This window comes from Lampetra fluviatilis, chromosome 13 (genome assembly GCF_964198595.1).
Source record: "Lampetra fluviatilis chromosome 13, kcLamFluv1.1, whole genome shotgun sequence".
Classification (NCBI taxonomy): Eukaryota; Metazoa; Chordata; class Hyperoartia; order Petromyzontiformes; family Petromyzontidae; genus Lampetra; species Lampetra fluviatilis.
This window is the reverse complement of record NC_136287.1, coordinates 484999-504957: the sequence shown is the minus strand read 5'-3', so window position 1 is coordinate 504957 and position 19959 is coordinate 484999. Positions and strand designations below refer to the sequence as shown.

Below are 19959 nucleotides of genomic sequence, written 5' to 3'. Positions count from 1 at the left end.
ACACGCAACACACACACACACACCAACATATACACCCCAACATACACACCAAGACCAATATATACACACACACACCAACACACACACACACCAACATATACACCCCAACATACACACCAAGACCAATATATACACACACACACACCAACACACACACACACACCAACACACACACACCAACACACACACCAAGACTAACGTGTGTGATGGTTTCCCCCGCCCCCCCCAGTTGAGCTCTCTGCAGCAGCGCGGGGTCGATGTGAGCGGCATGGCCAAGTGTCCGTACGACCCCGCACACAGCAACGTGGCGCTGTTTGCCGGTGAGAGGCCGGGGGAGGGGGGGGGGCAGCCTGGTGGTTGTTGTTGTTGTTGACTTGGTGGTTGTATTAGACTGACATCTGCACTCGGACTCCGTGTGGTTGTGGTGGTTCTAGATGGACACCTGTACTCAGGCACGGTGTGGTTATCGTGGTTGTGGTTATTGTGGTTGTGGTGGTTGTGATGGTTGTGGTGGTTGTCGACGGACACCTGTACTCAGGCACGGTGTGGTTATCGTGGTTGTGGTTATTGTGGTTGTGGTGGTTGTGATGGTTGTGGTGGTTGTCGACGGACACCTGTACTCAGGCACGGTGTGGTTATCGTGGTTGTGGTTATTGTGGTTGTGGTTATTATGGTTATTGTGGTTGTGGTGGTTGTGATTGTTGTGGTGGTTGTAGACGGACACCTGTACTCGGGCACGGTCACGGATTTCCTGGCGATCGACGCCGTTCTCTACCGCAGCCTGGGCAATGGCACCACGCTGCGTAGCGTGAAACACGACTCCAGGTGGCTGAAGGGTGCGCCCAGCCACACCGCGGCACACCGCACCGGCCACACCGCGGCCACACTGCGGCACAACACAGCACCACGCGCCACGGCACAGCACAACACGGCACCCTGCAATACACCGTACCACGACACAACACGGCACCCTGCAATACACTGTACCACGACACAACACGGCACCCTGCAATACACCGTACCACGACACAACACGGCACACAAAAACCAAGACGTGCCGCACGAAACGACAACACTCACAGCACAGCAACAATGCCCACACACTGTGTGTGCGGTGTGGTGTTGCATGGTACGGTGTCTGTGCAGTGTGCTGTGCCACCGTGTGTGGTGTGGTGTGTGTGTTCGTATGTGTGTTCGTGTGTGGAGTGGTGTGTGTGTTCGTGTGTGGTGTGGTGTGTGTGTTCGTGTGTGGTGTGTGTTTGTGTGTGGTGTGGTGTGTGTGTTCGTGTGTGGTGTGGTGTGTGTGTTCGTGTGTGGTGTGGTGTGTGTGTTCGTGTGTGGTGTGTGTGTTTGTGTGTGTGGGGTGGTGTGTGTGGTGTGTGTGTTCGTGTGTGGTGTGTGTGGTGTGTGTGTGTTTGTGTGTGGTGTGTGTGTTCGTGTGTGGTGTGCCTCGGGTTATGGTGTGTGGCGCGGAGTCCCACGGTGCGGTGTGTCTCTGTGTGCGGTGCGGCGTGGCACAGAGCCACACTTTGTCCACGTGCTGGAGCACGGAGCCCACGTCTTCTTCTTCTTCCGCGAGCTCGGGGTGGAGATGGGTGCTCACGAGCCGGTGAGGGGGCGGCTGGGGTGGTGCGGTGAGGGGGTGGTGAGATGGCAGGGGGTGTAATGGGAGTGTGTGTGTTGTGGGGAGTGGTGGCGCAACGGTTAGTGCGCTGCGTTACAAACCCAGCGATTCGAGTTCGATTCCCGCTCGGCCGCCAAAATCAGTGACGAGTATCTGAACCGGTCCTGGGCTGTGGTGCTGGCCACCTTACCCTCTTGTGTGCCGTGACGGCCTTCATTGGGTGCTGCTACTCACTGACAGCACTTGCCTCAACAGATTGTGTGGGCTACACGGGGGTTATTCGTCTTTAAGCTTTCTATTTTACCAGGTAAGGCCCACTGAGCTATATAGCTCTTCTTAACAAGTGACCTGGACACAAATGATACCTCAACTAAGTGGCTTATCACGTGTAAATAAATCCCAGCGAAATACTCTAAACACATGGTGATTCTAAATGCGGAGGGTAAAACCGGAGGACGTGTAGAACAATCGATGTAATCGTGGAGAGAGAGTGACCGCAAACTCCAAATATACAGGCTTCGGGGTCGGGGTCGAACCTACGACCTCCTGTATACCAGGCGAGGGAGTTAACATCTCGCCTGGTATACAGGAGGTGGAGTCACGAGACTGAGTTTCCTGGGTAACCAAGCGGAATGGTGACGATAACAATCCCAGCAGTGCGACCAACACAGCATGATATCCGATGATGATATCTCATGGTGCTATCTGACAGTGGGATGATGCTGCCCTACCCCAGCACAAGCAGACACCTGACAGCAATGGTGATTGATATCCGAACTTGTCCTGGGTTCCCCCCAAGGTCGACTCAGTACTTGGTGCGGTGTGTATTCAGCAACAGCATTGGGGATACAAAGGAGGAGGGGTGGGGAACCGGAGGAGCCGCAGGAAAATAAACGCTGCCACAGGAAAAGAGAGAAAGACATGCAGACTCCAATTCTACAGCAGGAGTCGTCGGGATCGAACCCACGTCCTCCTGTACAACCAGGCGAGGGAGCTGATATCTCGGGGCCACCGCGGTGTCTTTGCAGGCGGTGGTGTCGCGAGTGGCGCGCGTGTGCCGGAGCGACGCGGGGGGCTCGCCGCGTGTGCTGCACCGCCACTGGAGCTCGTTCGCGAAGGCGTCGCTCGCCTGTGCCGTGCCCGGGGAGCCCCCCTTCCCCTTCCCCGAGCTCCACGCCCTCGTCGGGCTGCAGCCCGCGGGGGGCCCCCACCTCCTCGTCGGGGTCTTCACCACCCCGGCAAACAGGTGGGACCCTCCCCACCGCGCACAGCGGGTTGGGGTGACGTGTGGGGTACGAGCAGACGGGGCCCCCTCTAGCATCTCTTTGAATAGGCACACGTGTCTTTGGTGCACGTGGGGAACAGTGGCGCAGCGGTTAGCACGCTGCGCTTAGAACCCAATGACCCGAGATTGATTCTTGATTCTGGCCAGCACCAGTAAGGATTAGCTGAACTGGTCTTGGGCTTCTGCTAGGTCTGCTCAACCTCGAATGAGTAGCTGATGCGCTGTGTAAACATCACCACCCCCTCGTTGCCGTGCCGGCCTTCGTAGGTCTTCCCTCAGCACTTGCCCCAGAAGTCCATTCAGGCTACACGGGAGACCTTTGTCTTTGGTGTGTGCGTACGTGTGTGTCTGCATGCAGCATCACCGGATCGGCTGTGTGTGCGTTCCACATGGAGGAGGTTGCCCGTGTGTTCTCCGGCCGTTTCAAGGAGCCGAGGTCCGGAGACCACGGCTGGACGACCGTGCCGGAGGAGAAGCTTCCCACGCCCAGGTGAGCTCTCCAGGACTCACCTGCACTCTGTGAACACTCCAGGACTCGCCTGCACTCTGTGGACATTGCTGGACTCACCTGCACTCTGTGAACACTCCAGGACTCACCTGCACTATGTGAACACTCCAGGACTCACCTGCACTCTGTGAACACTCCTGGGCTCACCTGCACTCTGTGAACACTCCTGGGCTCACCTGCACTATGTGAACACTCCAGGACTCACCTGCACTCTGTGAACACTCCAGGGCTCACCTGCACTCTGTGAACACTCCAGGACTCACCTGCACTCTGTGAACACTCCAGGACTCACCTGCACTCTGTGAACACTCCAGGACTCACCTGCACTATGTGAACACTCCAGGACTCACCTGCACTATGTGAACACTCCAGGACTCACCTGCACTCTGTGAACACTCCAGGACTCACCTGCACTATGTGAACACTCCAGGACTCACCTGCACTCTGTGAACACTCCTGGGCTCACCTGCACTCTGTGAACACTCCAGGGCTCACCTGCACTCTGTGAACACTCCTGGACTCACCTGCACTCTGTGAACACTCCTGGGCTCACCTGCACTCTGTGAACACTCCTGGACTCACCTGCACTCTGTGAACACTCCTGGACTCACCTGCACTCTGTGAACACTCCTGGACTCACCTGCACTCTGTGAACACTCCAGGACTCACCTGCACTCTGTGGACACTCCAGGACTCACCTGCACTCTGAACACTCCAGGACTCACCTGCACTCTGTGAACACTCCTGGACTCACCTGCACTCTGTGAACACTCCAGGACTCACCTGCACTCTGTAGACACTCCAGGACTCACCTGCACTATGTGAACACTCCAGGACTCACCTGCACTCTGTGAACACTCCTGGGCTCACCTGCACTCTGTGAACACTCCAGGGCTCACCTGCACTCTGTGAACACTCCTGGACTCACCTGCACTCTGTGAACACTCCTGGGCTCACCTGCACTCTGTGAACACTCCTGGACTCACCTGCACTCTGTGAACACTCCTGGACTCACCTGCACTCTGTGAACACTCCTGGACTCACCTGCACTCTGTGAACACTCCAGGACTCACCTGCACTCTGTGGACACTCCAGGACTCACCTGCACTCTGAACACTCCAGGACTCACCTGCACTCTGTGAACACTCCTGGACTCACCTGCACTCTGTGAACACTCCAGGACTCACCTGCACTCTGTAGACACTCCAGGGCTCACCTGCACTCTGTAAACACTCCAGGACTCACCTGCACTCTGTGAACACTCCAGGACTCACCTGCACTCTGTGAACACTCCTGGACTCACCTGCACTCTGTGAACACTCCAGGACTCACCTGCACTCTGTGAACACTCCTGGACTCACCTGCACTCTGTGAACACTCCTGGACTCATCTGCACTCTGTGAACACTGCAGGGCTCACCTGCGCTCACGCAGACTCACCCTGCCACCCATCTGGAACACACCTGGGCTCACCTGCTGGGCTTCCCTCTGTCGTCCCCCCCCCCCCCGGGCCCCCACCCCAGGCCCGGCTGCTGCGTTGGGGACCCATGCGCGAGAGGGTTCCACAGTTCTGCCGAGTTCCCCGAGGAGACGCTCCAGTTTGTCAAGTCCCATCCACTGCTGGATGAAACCGTGGGTAGCCTGGGCTCACACCCCTGGCTCATCCGCTCCATCGACCGGTGCGTGCAGCAGTTGTCGGTGTGCGGCAGAATGCAGGTGTCAGTGTGTGGAATAGTGTAGGGGTGTGAAGGGGAGTGTAGGGGAGTGCAGGCATCTGTGTGTAGGGCAGTGGAGGGGCTGGTAACCCCTCCACCTTCAATTAATGACCACAAAACCACGACTGAAAGTTTGAATTAATAAGCTTGTGCCGGAGGCCCCGGAGGGACAGGCGTCTATGACGTCTCCTGGCCAAACCCCATTTGGCGGAGCCAGGAGACTGAATCTTTACCCTCGGGGCTCCTCCAGAAACAACAAAAAACCTCTTGGTGGCCACGCGGAATGTTCTAACGCTCACTGCAGAGAAGAGGCTGCCACTCCTCTGTTGGGAGCTGGACCGGTACCGCCTGGATCTCTGTGGTATTCCGGAGGTCCGGTGGACTGGCTCTAGCTGCTGCCACCATGAGGGGTGGACAGTCCTCTACTCGGGACAGGAGACTGCCAAACAACAGGGAGTAGCTCTTCTTCTGAACAAAAGAATGAAGGGGGCGTGGGAGCGTGGCGGTGAGGTGTGGGAAGCTGTAAGCCCCAGGCTACTTTGGGCTCGCCTTCCCATCAACTAGAGGCGAGGAGCGGTGGTCATGGTTACTTATGCCCCCACCGAAGACGAACATCCGTGGAGGGATTCAGGCAAGGCCGATGAGTCAGATACCTTTTATGACCTCCTGTCACAGGTGTTGGCTAAAGTAGCCCATCGGGATAGAGTCATCTTGTTTGGGTGACTACAATGCCCGAGTTGGTCATGATGCTGGCACCTGGTCTGGAGTGATTGGAAGGCATGGGCCAGATCAGCTCAATAACAACAGCAGGAGGCTGCTAGATTTTTGTGCAGCCCATGGGCTTGTAATTACCAACACGCTGTTCCGGCATCAGCGCATCCACACATCATTGATGTGTAATAAAGGTCGTGGAAGCGACTTCTGTAATCAGGTTCTTTATTTCTCTTTCGTTCACAGCTCTCTTCATATAAACTCCACTACTGTCTTACTCCTTCACGCTGTTGACAGACAGCATGAGAGGGAGGGAGAGAGACTTTTGCTGCCACGTGGCAGGCCTGGACCCCCGCTCCTGCGTGGCCTCACCCTTCGTTCGTTCCAGATCTGACCACGTGTTACCCGTCTCCACCACTTTTAATACCTGGGTCACGTGGTACCTTTCCACCAGTCCTGGGTAACCTCCATGGAATCTTCCAGATTCCATCCTACGATCCCAGGACCACGCCCCTAACTCGTCCCCCCATTGGCTGTGGCTAAAGCCAGCAGATCCAATCATCTCCTTCCAGGTGTCACCTTCCCATTACGTCATGGCCACACCCCTAGACCTCTCCCCATTGGCTATGGGCCTGGACCGGTAGAGCCAATCATCATAACGATGTGTGATCAACCACCCGGATATACCCTCACATTACAGATGCATGCCGGGTCTAAGCAATAACATCTGCTGGACTACATAGTGACGGAACAGCGGATGTGGGCCCATATCCTTGATACCAGGACCTACCGTGGAGCTGATCTGTCCACTGACCATCAACTTATCATCTGTAAGATGCGCCTGCCATTCTTCCACTCCGGTGGTGGGTGTACACACAGGACCCCATTAAAATCCATAGTGGCATGGTCTCAGCTAGCTTTTGAAAGTTGCAAGTGAGAATTCCATCATCGCTTGCGGCTGGGGTTGGCTCCTGTAGCTGCAATGGCTGCTTTGGGTACATGGTCCAGACCTCTCCAGAGACCCTGGCTGACAGAGGAGATGTTCAGGCTGGCTGAGAAAAGGCGACAGGCCCACTCTCATCGTCTATAGCATTCCACGTCGGAGAATGAGGAGGCTTACCGCAGCCTTCGCTCGGAGGTTCGGAGAGCCGTGAGGCGCTGCAAGGATGGGTGGTGGTCGCTGGTTGCCGAGGAGATGGAGTCTGCCTCAATGGCCTGCAATCACAAATCGCTCTTTAACTCCATCAAAAAAGTAACCTGCAGCGCCATACCTATTACCATCATTAGGGGAAAGAACGGTGATCCAATCTCTAACCCCCGGGAACAGGTTTGCAGATTTGCTGAGCATTTCTGTGAGGTCCTAGGGGAGGGGAGATCCCTCAGCCTGGAAACAACGTGGGACAAAGTGGGGATGACCCTGCTGAGGCTGCGGTGCCTCAAATATTGGAAGAAGAAGTCACCCCCTGTGAGTGGCTGGCTGAGGTCCCATCTGTTGAGGAAGTACTGAAGACGATCCAGAGTCTGAGACCAGGAAAAGCACCGGCCAGAGATGATCTCCCAAGCGAAATGCTGAGGGAGGGTAGCGTTTGTGCACAGACCACCCTACATGACATCATAACAACAGTCTGGACCACTGGACGGGTTCTGCAGGATTGGAAGGATGCCCTGGTGGTCCCCCTCTTTAAGAAGGGGGACCGCACAGACTGTAACAACTACAGGAGCATCTCACTCCTCAGTGTGCCGGGAAAGGTACTGGCAAGGATTATTCAACATCGCCTTGCTAAGCACTCCGAGGAGAGGTTTGTGGAGCCCCAATACGCTTTCAGGAAAGGGTGGTCCTGCACAGATGCCATATTTTCTGTCTATCTGCTACAGCAGAGATGTAGGGAATTCCAACAAGACCTACATCTCTGTTTTATTGACCTGGTCAAGGCCTATGATACAATCAGTAGGCCTGGGCTCTGGGTTGTTCTTCGTGCTTTCGGAGTCCCTGACCCCTCTGCTGACGATAATTAAGAATCTTCATGATGGTGAGCCGGCCCGGGTAAAACTACGTGGCCTGGAGTCGGAGCCATTCCCTGTACACCTTGCGGTGCGACAGGGATGTCCTCTGGCTCCCACATTATTTCACATCTCTTTCGACCATGTAGTTCGTAAAGCCTTCAATAGCTATGCCGGAGGAATTTCCATCTGGTACAGATACAATGGGAGGCTGATCGATGCCCGGGTGCGGTCAAGGGATGGCTCCCTATTGCTCAATCATGTTATGTATGCCGATGACCTGGTAATTGTTGTTCACTCAGAGGAGGGGTTGGAGGTGCTGCTGCTGAACCTGGAGCTTGCCACTAAGAGGTGGGGCCTTACCATCAGCCCCGCCAAAACTAAGCACCTGCCTAGGTATTTTGTACCATCGGACACTCCACACCCACAACTCCCAATTGGTGATGGGGCAGTTGTGAAAGAGTGGAGAGTTTCCCATACCTGGGCAGTGTGCTCATGACCGGCTCCGGTTTGACAGCAGAGTTCTCACTCCGAATCAGTCGAGCGGCATTATCTTTTCATCGGTTGCGTAACGCTGTGTGGAAGCTACCTGGTCTGTCGCTCCACATGAAGCTTCAGGTCTTCTCGGCCACAGTTATGCCCTACTTTATCTACGCTTGCGAAACGTGGACCCTTCTCATGGAACATCTTCGCTGGCTAGAAACATTTAGGCTGGCCTGCCTACAATCCATCCTGGGTTTAACCAGGCTGGATTTTGTGACGAACTCACAAATGCTTGAAAGATCTGGACAAAGTCCGATCAGTGAGCTCCTCCAGCAAGCAAGGCTGCGTTGGCTGGGTCATGTAGCCCGCATGCCTAGCCACCACATGCCAAAACAGCTTTTGTTTGGCCGGATCGAGGAGGCTAAACAGGCGCAGCACGGGCTAGAGAAGAGATGGAGTGATGTGGTACAGGAGGATGTGGGGCTCAGTGGACTTGCTGATGAATGATACCAGCGGTGTCAAGATCGGCCTCTGTGGAGGAGATTCGTGAAAGACGCTACTGGCCAGTTGGAGACAGTCGCCCTCCAACAACAATGGAGGGCGGAGGAGCAATTCTCACAACGAGCGGAGCGCTGGGTAGCTAAAGCACAGCAAGTTGGCACAGTAGGGGCACAGGTGGTGCATCAGCCAGTCATCTCAGTCAGTCGACCTGTGGCACCTGGGTCTGCCCTGTGGCCTCGTGCCAGCGGGCGTTCGCCACTTTACGTGGCCTCAACATGCACATAGCCTGGCACAAGCGTCGTGATGACATCACCGCCACTTAGTGGCCAATGCCGGTTGTTGAAGGGGTTTGTAGGGGTATGCAGGGGCGTGTAGGGGCGTGTAGAGGTGTGGAGGTGTGCCTGTGTGTATGACGGTACTGTATGTGGTTCTAGCCACACCGCCCCCTCATGTGCCATGCAAGCCTTAATAAGTGCTCGCTAACAGCATCTGCCCTAGCATTGTGTGGGTTTCCTGGTGTATATTTGTCTCCGTGTATCTGTACGTTTGTCTGGGTACCCACCTATTGCCGTGGCGCAGGTGGAGGCTGACCCACGTTGCCGTGGATACGAGCGCGGGTCCCTACGGCAATGAGACGGTGCTGTTCGTGGGCTCAGAGGGCGGCCACGTGATCAAGGCGTTGCCCCCCCTGGAGTTGGAGGGCTCGGCTGTGGTGCTGGAACAGCTGGAGGCGTTCAACCCCCGAGTGTGAGTCATAGCTCAACACCAGAACGGGGCCACAACTTGTGACTGTGTCTGTGTGTCTGTGTGAGCTTTCGGATCCTTGAAATATATGTGCACAGTCTCATCATCTGTGAGCTCCTCCGGCAGGTGAGGCTGTGTTGGCTGGATCATGTCGGCTGCACGCCCAACCACCGCATGACCAAGCAGATTCTGTTTGGCTGGATAGAGCGGACTAAATGGTCTCGGTATGGGCTAGAGAAGAAATGGACTGATGAGGATATGGAGCTGAGTGGCCTTACCAATGACTCGTGAAGGACGCTACTGGGCAGTTAGAGGCAATTGCCCTCCAACAACAGGGTAAGGCATAGGACCAACACTCACAACAACCAGCGGAGCACCGGGCAGTTACAATGCAGCAAAATATGAGAATAGGTTTTATCCTTTCTGGCAATAAAACAGGTGTTAACATGTTAAAACGCCAAACTGAAACCTTTTGCAAGGAAAAAAATATATATATAAGAATAGGTAAAACCTATTCTTATTCATGTTTTGCTACTGGTGTAGCGGGTTCAAATTATGTGCACACACACACAGCTTGGAGGCAACACTATTTATTAAACGGTAAGTAATATAACACTGTACATGAGGTGGTGACCACCTTCCTCAACTCACTAACACTCTGGAACACGACACAGAGTGGACCAGGCAGGCAACGGGCTGCCTGGTCCAGGACGACGACCCGGGACTTGAGGACCGATGATGTCGTCTTCACTTCGGAGTTCAACAGCCCCGCTCTGCATCCACACCCTGCTTATATCCGCCCAGGCGTGGCGGCTCCGCCCAGGCGTGGCCGGCTCTGCCCAGGCCATGCCTCCCTTCCCAGGCCACGCCTCCCTTCCCCCACCTCACGGGAAGGTCTGGGTCCCTCCACCTCGTGACCCCCCAAGCACCCCCTTGGGGCCCCCAGCCCTCGTACGGGCCGACACAGTAGTGACATCCTATGTCACTACATCACACCCCCCCCTGTATAAACACACAGCCGTCCCGGCTGTAACACAACTGTAAAACATCGAAAAGGTGTGCCTCAATAAATGACCGGCGACCGATAAGAAATACAATCACGTAATATACACAGAATCGACGAGGGTAAAAGGAAGGGAACCGCATAGAAAACGAGGAATTAACAACAACAAATATACATGTGTAGGGGTGTTAGAGAGAGAGCCGTAATGCATGGCAGCTTATGGGAAACAAACACAGTGGGCGGGGCTACGTGAGTGCACGGGGGGGGGGTGCTCTCAACGACGTCCGCACCAGGCAGCCCGGGGCCCCACCCCTCAGCGGGGGTGGAGTATAAAGGGGGATGTGTCAGAGGGCTCGGGGCAGAATGTTAAAGCTAAACCAGTGAAGACCGAAGATCGTCTAGCTAGAGCCCTGGACTCCCCTGGGACGCCGCCCTTGTCAGGGCCGCGCAGGACCGAGCCAGCGGCGTGGTCCCGAGAGCCAGAGCCGGTGCTCTTATCAGAGCTGGTCTGGGACTCCGGGTACCGTGAGCCCGACTTACCAGTGTCGGGCCAGACAGCCTCCCCTAGCCCGTTAGTGGAGGACTAGGAGGTAGGTTAGGCATAACTAGCAAGTGTATCCCCAGCTAGCCAGGTGAGGGGGCCGATACCCCCTCCAGTGTTGTATGTCCGTGATTGTGCCAAATATCTCGGAATAAATACGTGTGTCTCCAACCCCGGCGTCCAAGAGTCTTCAACTATATTACATTGTTATTGATGTGTGTGTGTGTGTGCATGCATGTATTTGCGTGGGTGCGTGTATGTCTATGCGTGTGCGTGCATAGGTGCGGGGAGTCTGGGGGTGCACGCATCGTTGCACTCTCCGTGGACGCTGCGTCCCACGCGCTGCTCGTCGCCTTCTCCTCTTGCCTCGTGCGGCTCCCGCTCAGCCGCTGCGAGCGCCACGCTACCTGCCGGAGGTAATGGGGCGGTGATGAGGCTTGTAGTGATGGGGCAGTGATGAGGCTTGTGGTGATGGGGCGGTGATGAGGCTTGTGGTGATGGGGCGTGTGGTGATGGGGCATGTGGTGATGAGGCTTGTTGTGATGGGGCGGTGATGAGGCTTGTGGTGATGGGGCAGTGGTGGGCATGTGGTGATGGGGCATGTGGGGATGTTGGTTCGTGAGGGGCGGTGATGGGATGGGTAGGAGAAATCTGGGCGTTGAGTAGAGATGCAGGAGTGAGGGGTGAGTGATGGCTGAGGGAGCAGTGAATGAGGAAGGGCAGAATGACCCCCGTGTTGTGTATGGGGGTGGGGGCTCTGTGCTGTGGGGGTGTGCAGGGCGTGTGTGGCTGCGCGGGACCCCTACTGCGGCTGGGTCAGGGGGTCGTGCCAGCGCCTGGACCCCAGGGCCAGGTGAGGGAGGTGTCGTGCAGCGAAGGGGGCTCCCTCACCACCACACTAACCACCACCATCCTCACCACTACCATCACCACCACCACCGCTACCACAACTTTTGTCATCACCACCATGGATATCACATTCAGCACCACCATCACCAATAATACCATTACAGCTCTGACCACCATCTCCATCATGTCCGTATGTGTGTGTCTGTGTGTGTCTGTGTCTGTGTGTGTGTCTGTGTCTGTGTGTGTGTCTGTGTGTGTGTGTCTGTGTGTGTGTGTGTGTCTGTGTCTGTGTGTGTGTCTGTGTGTGTGTCTGTGTGTGTGTCTGTGTGTGTGTCTGTGTGTGTGTCTGTGTCTGTGTGTGTGTCTGTGTGTGTGTCTGTGTGTGTCTGTGTGTTGCTGGACCCACCAGGGAGCCGTTTGAACAGGATGTTGCCTACGGTGACACGAGCGGAATGGAGGAGTGTGCAGGTAGGGTGCTTGTGCATCTGTGCGTGTGTGTGTGTCTGTGTGTGTGTCTGTGTGTGTGTCTGTGTGTGTGTGTCTGTGTGTTAGGGTGCTTGTGCATCTGTGCGTGTGTGTGTGTCTGTGTGTGTGTGTGTGTATGTCTGTGTGTGTGTGTGTGTGTCTGTGTGTTAGGGTATTTGTCTGTGTGTGTGTGTCTGTGTGTGTGTGTGTGTGTCTGTGTGTTAGGGTACTTGTGCATCTGTGCGTGTGTGTGTGTCTGTGTGTGTGTCTGTGTGTGTGTGTCTGTGTGTTAGGGTATTTGTCTGTGTGTGTGTGTTTGTGTGTTAGGGTATTTGTCTGTGTGTGTGTGTCTGTGTGTTAGGGTATTTGTCTGTGTGTGTGTGTCTGTGTGTCTGTGTGTGTGTCTGTGTGTGTGTGTCTGTGTGTGTGTCTGTGTGTGTGTGTCTGTGTGTTAGGGTATTTGTGTGTGTCTGTGTGTGTGTCTGTGTGTGTGTGTCTGTGTGTGTGTCTGTGTGTGTGTGTCTGTGTGTGTGTTTGTGTGTTAGGGTATTTGTGCATCTGTGCGTGTGTGTGTGTGTCTGTGTGTGTGTCTGTGTGTGTGTGTCTGTGTGTGTGTGTCTGTGTGTGTGTCTGTGTGTGTGTGTCTGTGTGTTAGGGTATTTGTCTGCGTGTGTGTGTGTCTGTGTGTGTGTCTGTGTGTGTGTGTCTGTGTGTGTGTGTGTCTGTGTGTGTGTCTGTGTGTGTGTGTGTGTTAGGGTATTTGTGTGTTTGTGTGTGTGTGTCTGTGTGTGTGTCTGTGTGTTATGGTATTTGTCTGTGTGTGTGTGTCTGTGTGTTAGGGTATTTGTCTGTGTGTGTGTGTCTGTGTGTTAGGGTATTTGTCTGCGTGTGTGTGTCTGTGTGTTAGGGTATTTGTCTGTGTGTGTGTGTCTGTGTGTCTGTGTGTGTGTCTGTGTGTGTGTCTGTGTGTGTGTGTCTGTGTGTTAGGGTATTTGTGTGTGTCTGTGTGTGTGTGTCTGTGTGTGTGTGTCTGTGTGTGTGTGTCTGTGTGTTAGGGTGCTTGTGCATCTGTGCATGTGTGTGTGTCTGTGTGTGTGTGTGTGTGTCTGTGTGTGTGTGTCTGTGTGTTAGGGTATTTGTCTGTGTGTGTGTGTCTGTGTGTGTGTGTCTGTGTGTTAGGGTACTTGTGCATCTGTGCGTGTGTGTGTGTCTGTGTGTGTGTCTGTGTGTGTGTGTCTGTGTGTTAGGGTATTTGTCTGTGTGTGTGTGTCTGTGTGTTAGGGTATTTGTCTGTGTGTGTGTGTCTGTGTGTTAGGGTATTTGTCTGTGTGTGTGTGTCTGTGTGTCTGTGTGTGTGTCTGTGTGTGTGTGTCTGTGTGTGTGTCTGTGTGTGTGTGTCTGTGTGTTAGGGTATTTGTGTGTGTCTGTGTGTGTGTCTGTGTGTGTGTCTGTGTGTGTGTCTGTGTGTGTGTCTGTGTGTGTGTCTGTGTGTGTGTCTGTGTGTGTGTGTCTGTGTGTTAGGGTATTTGTCTGCGTGTGTGTGTGTCTGTGTGTGTGTGTCTGTGTGTGTGTGTCTGTGTGTGTGTGTCTGTGTGTGTGTGTGTGTCTGTGTGTGTGTGTGTGTCTGTGTGTGTGTCTGTGTGTGTGTGTCTGTGTGTTAGGGTATTTGTGTGTTTGTGTGTGTGTGTCTGTGTGTGTGTCTGTGTGTGTGTCTGTGTGTGTGTGTCTGTGTGTTAGGGTATTTGTCTGTGTGTGTGTGTCTGTGTGTGTGTGTCTGTGTGTTAGGGTACTTGTGCATCTGTGCGTGTGTGTGTGTCTGTGTGTGTGTCTGTGTGTGTGTGTCTGTGTGTTAGGGTATTTGTGTGTTTGTGTGTGTGTCTGTGTGTGTGTCTGTGTGTTATGGTATTTGTCTGTGTGTGTGTGTCTGTGTGTTAGGGTATTTGTCTGTGTGTGTGTGTCTGTGTGTGTGTGTCTGTGTGTGTGTGTCTGTGTGTTAGGGTATTTGTCTGTGTGTGTGTGTCTGTGTGTGTGTGTGTGTGTCTGTGTGTGTGTCTGTGTGTGTGTGTCTGTGTGTTAGGGGAGCAATGATGTAGCGGTTCGCGCGCTGTGCTACAAACCCGCTCACGACCAACGCCAGTGGCGATTATCTGAACCAGTCCAGGGCCTCCCCTAGGTTGAGTACCTTGTGCGGTGTGTAAACATCAGAGGTGTGGACTCGAGTCATGTGACTTGGACTCGAGTCAGACTCGAGTCATGAATTTGATGACTTGCGACTCGACTTGGACTTGCATAACAATGACTTTGTCCCACCTCTGGTAAACATCGCCACTGGGGAGACAAAGACGGTCATGCGTGGTGCTGGCCACCCACCCCCTCGTCTGCCGTGCTGGCTTTTATAGGTGTTTGCTAACAATACTTGCCCCAAAAGTTAAAAGTCTGTTCAGGCCATATAGGGGTTCTTTGTGTTAGAGTACGTGTCTGTATGTCTCTGCGTCTATGTATGTGAGTGTGCGTGTCTATGTGACTTTGTGTCTATGTGTTTATCTCTATTTATAGGAGAAATGGTGGCACAGTGTTTAGCGCGCTGCACTACGAAACTAGTTAGCCGAGTTTGATTTATCTCGGATAAACAAAGATTCTGATTCCCACTCACTGCCACCAATACTGGTGGTAATTATCTGAACCAGTTCTATGCCTCTCCGAGGTCGACTCAGTCTCAATGAGTACCTGGTGCAGTGTGTAAACATCGGCCCTGGGGAGACAAAGGCGGCCGGACGCAGCGTTGGCCACCCACCCATTGACCGCACCGGCCTTCATAGTTGCTCACCAAGAACACTTGCCCCAGCAGTCTGTTAAGGCTATACGGGGTATCAATGTCTCTATGTGTGTGTAGACGCCCGAGTCCCACTCGGTGACACTGGCAGCTGCTGCTGTGTGGCTCCACAAGGGCAACGCAAACACAGGAGGAACGCCCCCCCGCCTCCCTCGCTCCCCCCATCTGGCAATGGGATGGGGCACCGTGCTAGAGAGTGCAGAGTACTCGCCATACAGAGACTCGCCCTAAGCCCTTCCCCCAACCAGACTCACAGAGACAGCCAGACACAGATACCACACTTTCGAACCTTAAACATACTTGGGGGGAGGCCTTCATCTAGGGGTGGATTGATCATGGCTGATGCTAATTATAACCACATTATATAATTGTTATATATAACATGTAATTGCTATATTTTATAGCTTTGCATCGAACTAGGACCCACATCTAACGGAGAGGATCCTTGCTGATAAGCATCTGGCAATTCACCAGCATTGGTTCAAGCAAGCCCACTGGCAGAGCCAGTGGGGGGACGGGGTAGCACGTGCCCCCCCAATGATCCGATCGAAATCCCTAATTTTGATCGGATCATTGGGGTTTATTTGTAATAAATCGGCATTTTGCGACCCCCACTGCCACTGTGTAGCATATTATGTGCCAGGGACTCTATGAGATGATAGGACAATAGTCTGAGTCCATAATTGGCAATAAGTAACGGCAAAGCGGTTATAAGTGACTCACATAATTGTGCGCAGTTGCGTAAACATTACACGACTTCCCTGAAGCCATACCTTCAGCCAGCGTGATACCGATCACACACGGTTCGAATTCAATCCTCGATCGATGGCTGCGCCATCGCCGCACACGCAATAGAATAAAAAGCAATGGACAAGTCCTTACTAAAAACAACTCATTTTTCATAGCTGGAGGGGCTGCCCCCTCCTACCTGGAAATCCTGGCTCCGCCAGTGAGCAAGCCTGACTTTGCTCGGATTTTGCACTCAGAAAAGGAAGAAGGCCTTGGTGGCCGATGGGATGTATACACATTTATTTGTATTTTTGTATATGCCTCTCTCTTAATGGTGAATGCCTCTGTGCGTGTGTTTAATGCCTCTATGTGTGTGTGTCCGTGTTACAGATGAATGCATCACAGAGACGGGTTAGTCAGCAGTTGCACCAGTCTCCACCACCCTCACATGACCATGTGACCTTTCATGACCCCTCTTGTGACCCTGTGACCCTCATATTGAGCACCCAAAAGCGACAGTCTGGTATCTGTGTTAATTGGTGGGGTCATGTGGAGTCACGTGGGGTCGCCTGCTGCTGCCCGGAGATCCAGTGGGACAGCGAGCAGGGAAGCCCAGGAATATCGATACGAAGCGGCCCATCGCTTGGTTACATTTGTGGCATAACGGTGGACTCCAGGCTGGGCTAATTTGGTTCTGAAGCATTCTCCGCCACCATGTGCTCCATCTGTGGCGGAAATGGGGGTTTATATTTCGCCACGTCCACCCACACAAAATACCAAAACTTGGCTGAAAAGAATCCCCCTTGATTAACCCCACCAATACCACCAAAAGTAACTAAGTGGGGTGTCAGTGGGGAGTCCCCTTATCCTGAATGGCGAAGTGTGTCGAGGCAACAATTAAAACTAACAACAGCACTATGTCCCACAGTTTGCCCCCATGGTCATGTGGCACCTCCTCCAGTTCACAGAGTACCAGTCACAGGTCCTTGAGGTTTATCGCTCTGGAGAATACGATGAGTTGCCAGGACACGGCACGTGCACAACAGGCCCCGGGCATATGGTGGCCGTGAACTCCACATTGGGTGAAGGTCACCGACGCGTAAACCAGCAGGCGCTACACCACCTCCTGCTTCCTGTATCGGTTCACTCCACGTCAAAAAACAAAAGCATGTTTTACACTTCCCACCAGCCACACAGCCTTCTTTCTGGGAGTGCATAATCCCAGCGCAAGCATTCTCTGGACCAGTTTCAACATTCAGTGCCTCATCAATAGAGCCACCTTTCTTCAACTCCCAGATGTTACTGGCAAGAGCCCCGTCTGTTAGACATGGGTCCTGGCTCAACACAAATCTCTGCATTCATAACGCAGAATAATCAGTCGAAGAAAATGTATTCTCATTGTGGAGAATGAATAACGCAATAACTAAACGATGCACTGCCTCCTTCATGCGTGGCAGACGGGATGTTTAAAACATACTTGCAGTTTGTAGGCATGGCTGACTATCCCAACTAAGCGTCCATCTTTGTTAACGGGCGGCGGTGTCGTGTGGTTGCTGCAGGTCTCATCCGGGAGCGCCGCGTATCGGGGGGCCTGGGAGAGGGCCCCCCCCCCCTCAGGGTCCCTGCCTCCCTGCTGGTTCCTTGCTCGCTGGGCGCATTCCTCCTGGGGGTCGCCCTGGCCCTGCCCGTCGCCTCCCGACATTGCCGCCGCCGCCCTTCTTGCCAGCGCCCCCCCCCATCCCGCAGCCGCCCCTGGGGGGAGCGCCTCCGGTTGTGGAGACGTCAAGGAGATGGGGGGGGAACGCCCGAGGATGGGCCCCAAGGTTCTCCGGACGAACCCCGGCCAGACCCCGGCTCGCCCTGGACACCCCCCGCCGCGGGGCCCCTGCGTCAGCTGCTGCTGCTGGGGCTCCCCACACCAGATGCTACCCCCGAGATGCGGCCCAAGGGGGTTCCCGGTGCCAACCCCAAGCGGGGTCAGGGCCCTGGGGCCGGCGTGGAGAGAGGGGCCCCCCGTGCACGGGTAGAGCAGGGAGGAGGAGGTGGAGAAGGTGAAGGAGGATGTGGAGAAGGAGGTGGAGGAGGAGGAGGGTGTGATGATGAAGAAGATGAGGAGGGAGAGGAGGGGGAGCGACCCGTGTCCCCAACCGGGTATTCGCCACGGCCACGTCTCCGTCGTGTCCCGTGCGCCCTCATCACTCCCATCCAGCGGCACGGGGGCGACCCTTCACCTGGCCTCGACCTCGACCCCAACACTGACCCTAACCTATACTCTGACCCCAATCCTGACCTCTGTTCCAATCATGACCCCAATCTCGATCCTGACCCCACAATTGCCCCTGACTCGAACTCCAGCTTCCACCCCAAAAGTGACCACATTCACTCCCCCCCAAACCAATCACCCCCTAAGCCCAAACCCCGGACCCGCCTACTCCACTCCCACTCCACAACACAAACACCAATGCTAGACTCAGATCCTCGAGGAGACCCCTGAGGGAACCCAGGGGGTCAGGCATTCGTGTAACGGTGACGGAGGGGACTCACTCAGGGAGACCTGGACTCAAAACTGAACTTGACCAAACCCGGTCTCATCTGCGAGCCGTTCAGGAGGAGCTGTGGACTCACGGACCCAGGAGGTTTTGGTGTAAGGCTGCCATGTATCTGTGAAACTCAACCAGGAACCAAGGGGGTGAGCTGGCAGCCACCTATCTTCCTCTGTCAGCTCCTGCTCACATTTACATAGCCATGTCCACTCGACCACGAGCCCACTCACGACTCAGGTAACCCCGCCCAATACTCAGGTAGCTCCACCCACTGCTCGGGTCGCTCTGTCCACTGCTCAGGTAACTCCGCCCACTACTCAGGTATCTCTGCCCTTCGTCTGAGTCGTCATGAGTCGGGCACGAGACCAGAACATGGCCATTATGAGACTACCAGGACTATCCTAGCAAAATTGAGACTCCTCTGGGCTGAGACCCTAGCAAAAGCAGGACCTCCCCCATTGGGGCCCCCTGGGGGGTTGGCGACCCAGAAAGCATTTCCTTGCCCAGAACATGACATCCAGTATACCTCTCGCTTCTGTTGTGGCTAGGACTCGTCAGTTGCGTGACCACTCCAGTTTACCAGTAACCTCAAAAACATTCAGTGAAAAATTATGCTGGGGGGGCCTGGGTCCCCCCTGGACTCCCTGACCCCAATGTGTGGGGGACCTTGTTTTTAATCCCCCACTGTGAGCCCTCTTTGTTGGTTGTTTAGTAATTAATTTATTTATTATTGATTATTGGGATCTATTGAGGGTCAAAAGGTAAGCAAGACCTCTGTTTCACTATCTGAAGTCCGAATCTTTGACCCCAGCGATCCTGTGAGATATGGGGTTCACAATACTGGTCAAGTCGGATCCCCCTTGCGATAAGGGGAGGGGTGTGTGGAAGAGTGGCGTGATTCGAGGCACTGAAAGATGGGCAGCTCTTCTCTTGTAGCTGTGTCGAGCACACAAGTCTAAAGTGTCTTTAATAAATAAATAGAAAATGTGATTGTCTATCACGTTATCATGGCGCACAATTGTGATGTCACTGCAATCCCACTCCCAACACGGTATGACACGTGTGATATGTCACTGGCACAAAATGGTGGGACCCACATGACCCCTGATGTTAAACTCCCCATCCCCCTATCCCCTAGTTGGCTGCTCTGCCGCTCCGCGTGAGACGCGATGTAGGGAGTGAAGGTCGTGCGCGCCACTGGCACCATTAATGACATCGCTTGCGTAGCGAGGCCACGGCCTCGTGTGCGGAGGGCATGGGGCTCATAATTTTGGGGTGTAGCTACTAGACTAGAGCCGGGTGTAGCTACTAGACTAGAGCCGGGTGTAGCTACTAGACTAGAGTTGGGTGTACCTACTAGACTAGAGCCGGGTGTAGCTACTAGACTAGAGTCGGGTGTAGCTACTAGACTAGAGTCAGGTGTAG

The 19959-nt window shown here is 54.3% G+C and overlaps 1 protein-coding gene across 1 annotated transcript in view; it reads left to right on the top strand.

Annotated features, from left to right (window-relative positions):
• LOC144935370 (semaphorin-6B-like) overlaps nt 1–19525 on the top strand; it is a 35382-nt gene extending 15857 nt beyond the window's left edge. The window contains exons 7-18 of the mRNA XM_078861942.1: nt 230–320; nt 717–836; nt 1521–1609; nt 2653–2870; nt 3268–3399; nt 4940–5095; nt 9407–9574; nt 11397–11531; nt 11894–11968; nt 12374–12432; nt 16382–16402; nt 17551–19525. Of these exons, the coding sequence (XP_078718068.1) occupies nt 230–320; nt 717–836; nt 1521–1609; nt 2653–2870; nt 3268–3399; nt 4940–5095; nt 9407–9574; nt 11397–11531; nt 11894–11968; nt 12374–12432; nt 16382–16402; nt 17551–18485 (2199 nt within the window). The 3' untranslated portion in view covers nt 18486–19525. The remainder of the gene's footprint in view (nt 1–229; nt 321–716; nt 837–1520; nt 1610–2652; nt 2871–3267; nt 3400–4939; nt 5096–9406; nt 9575–11396; nt 11532–11893; nt 11969–12373; nt 12433–16381; nt 16403–17550) is intronic.
• The last annotated feature ends 434 nt before the right edge of the window (nt 19526–19959 follow it).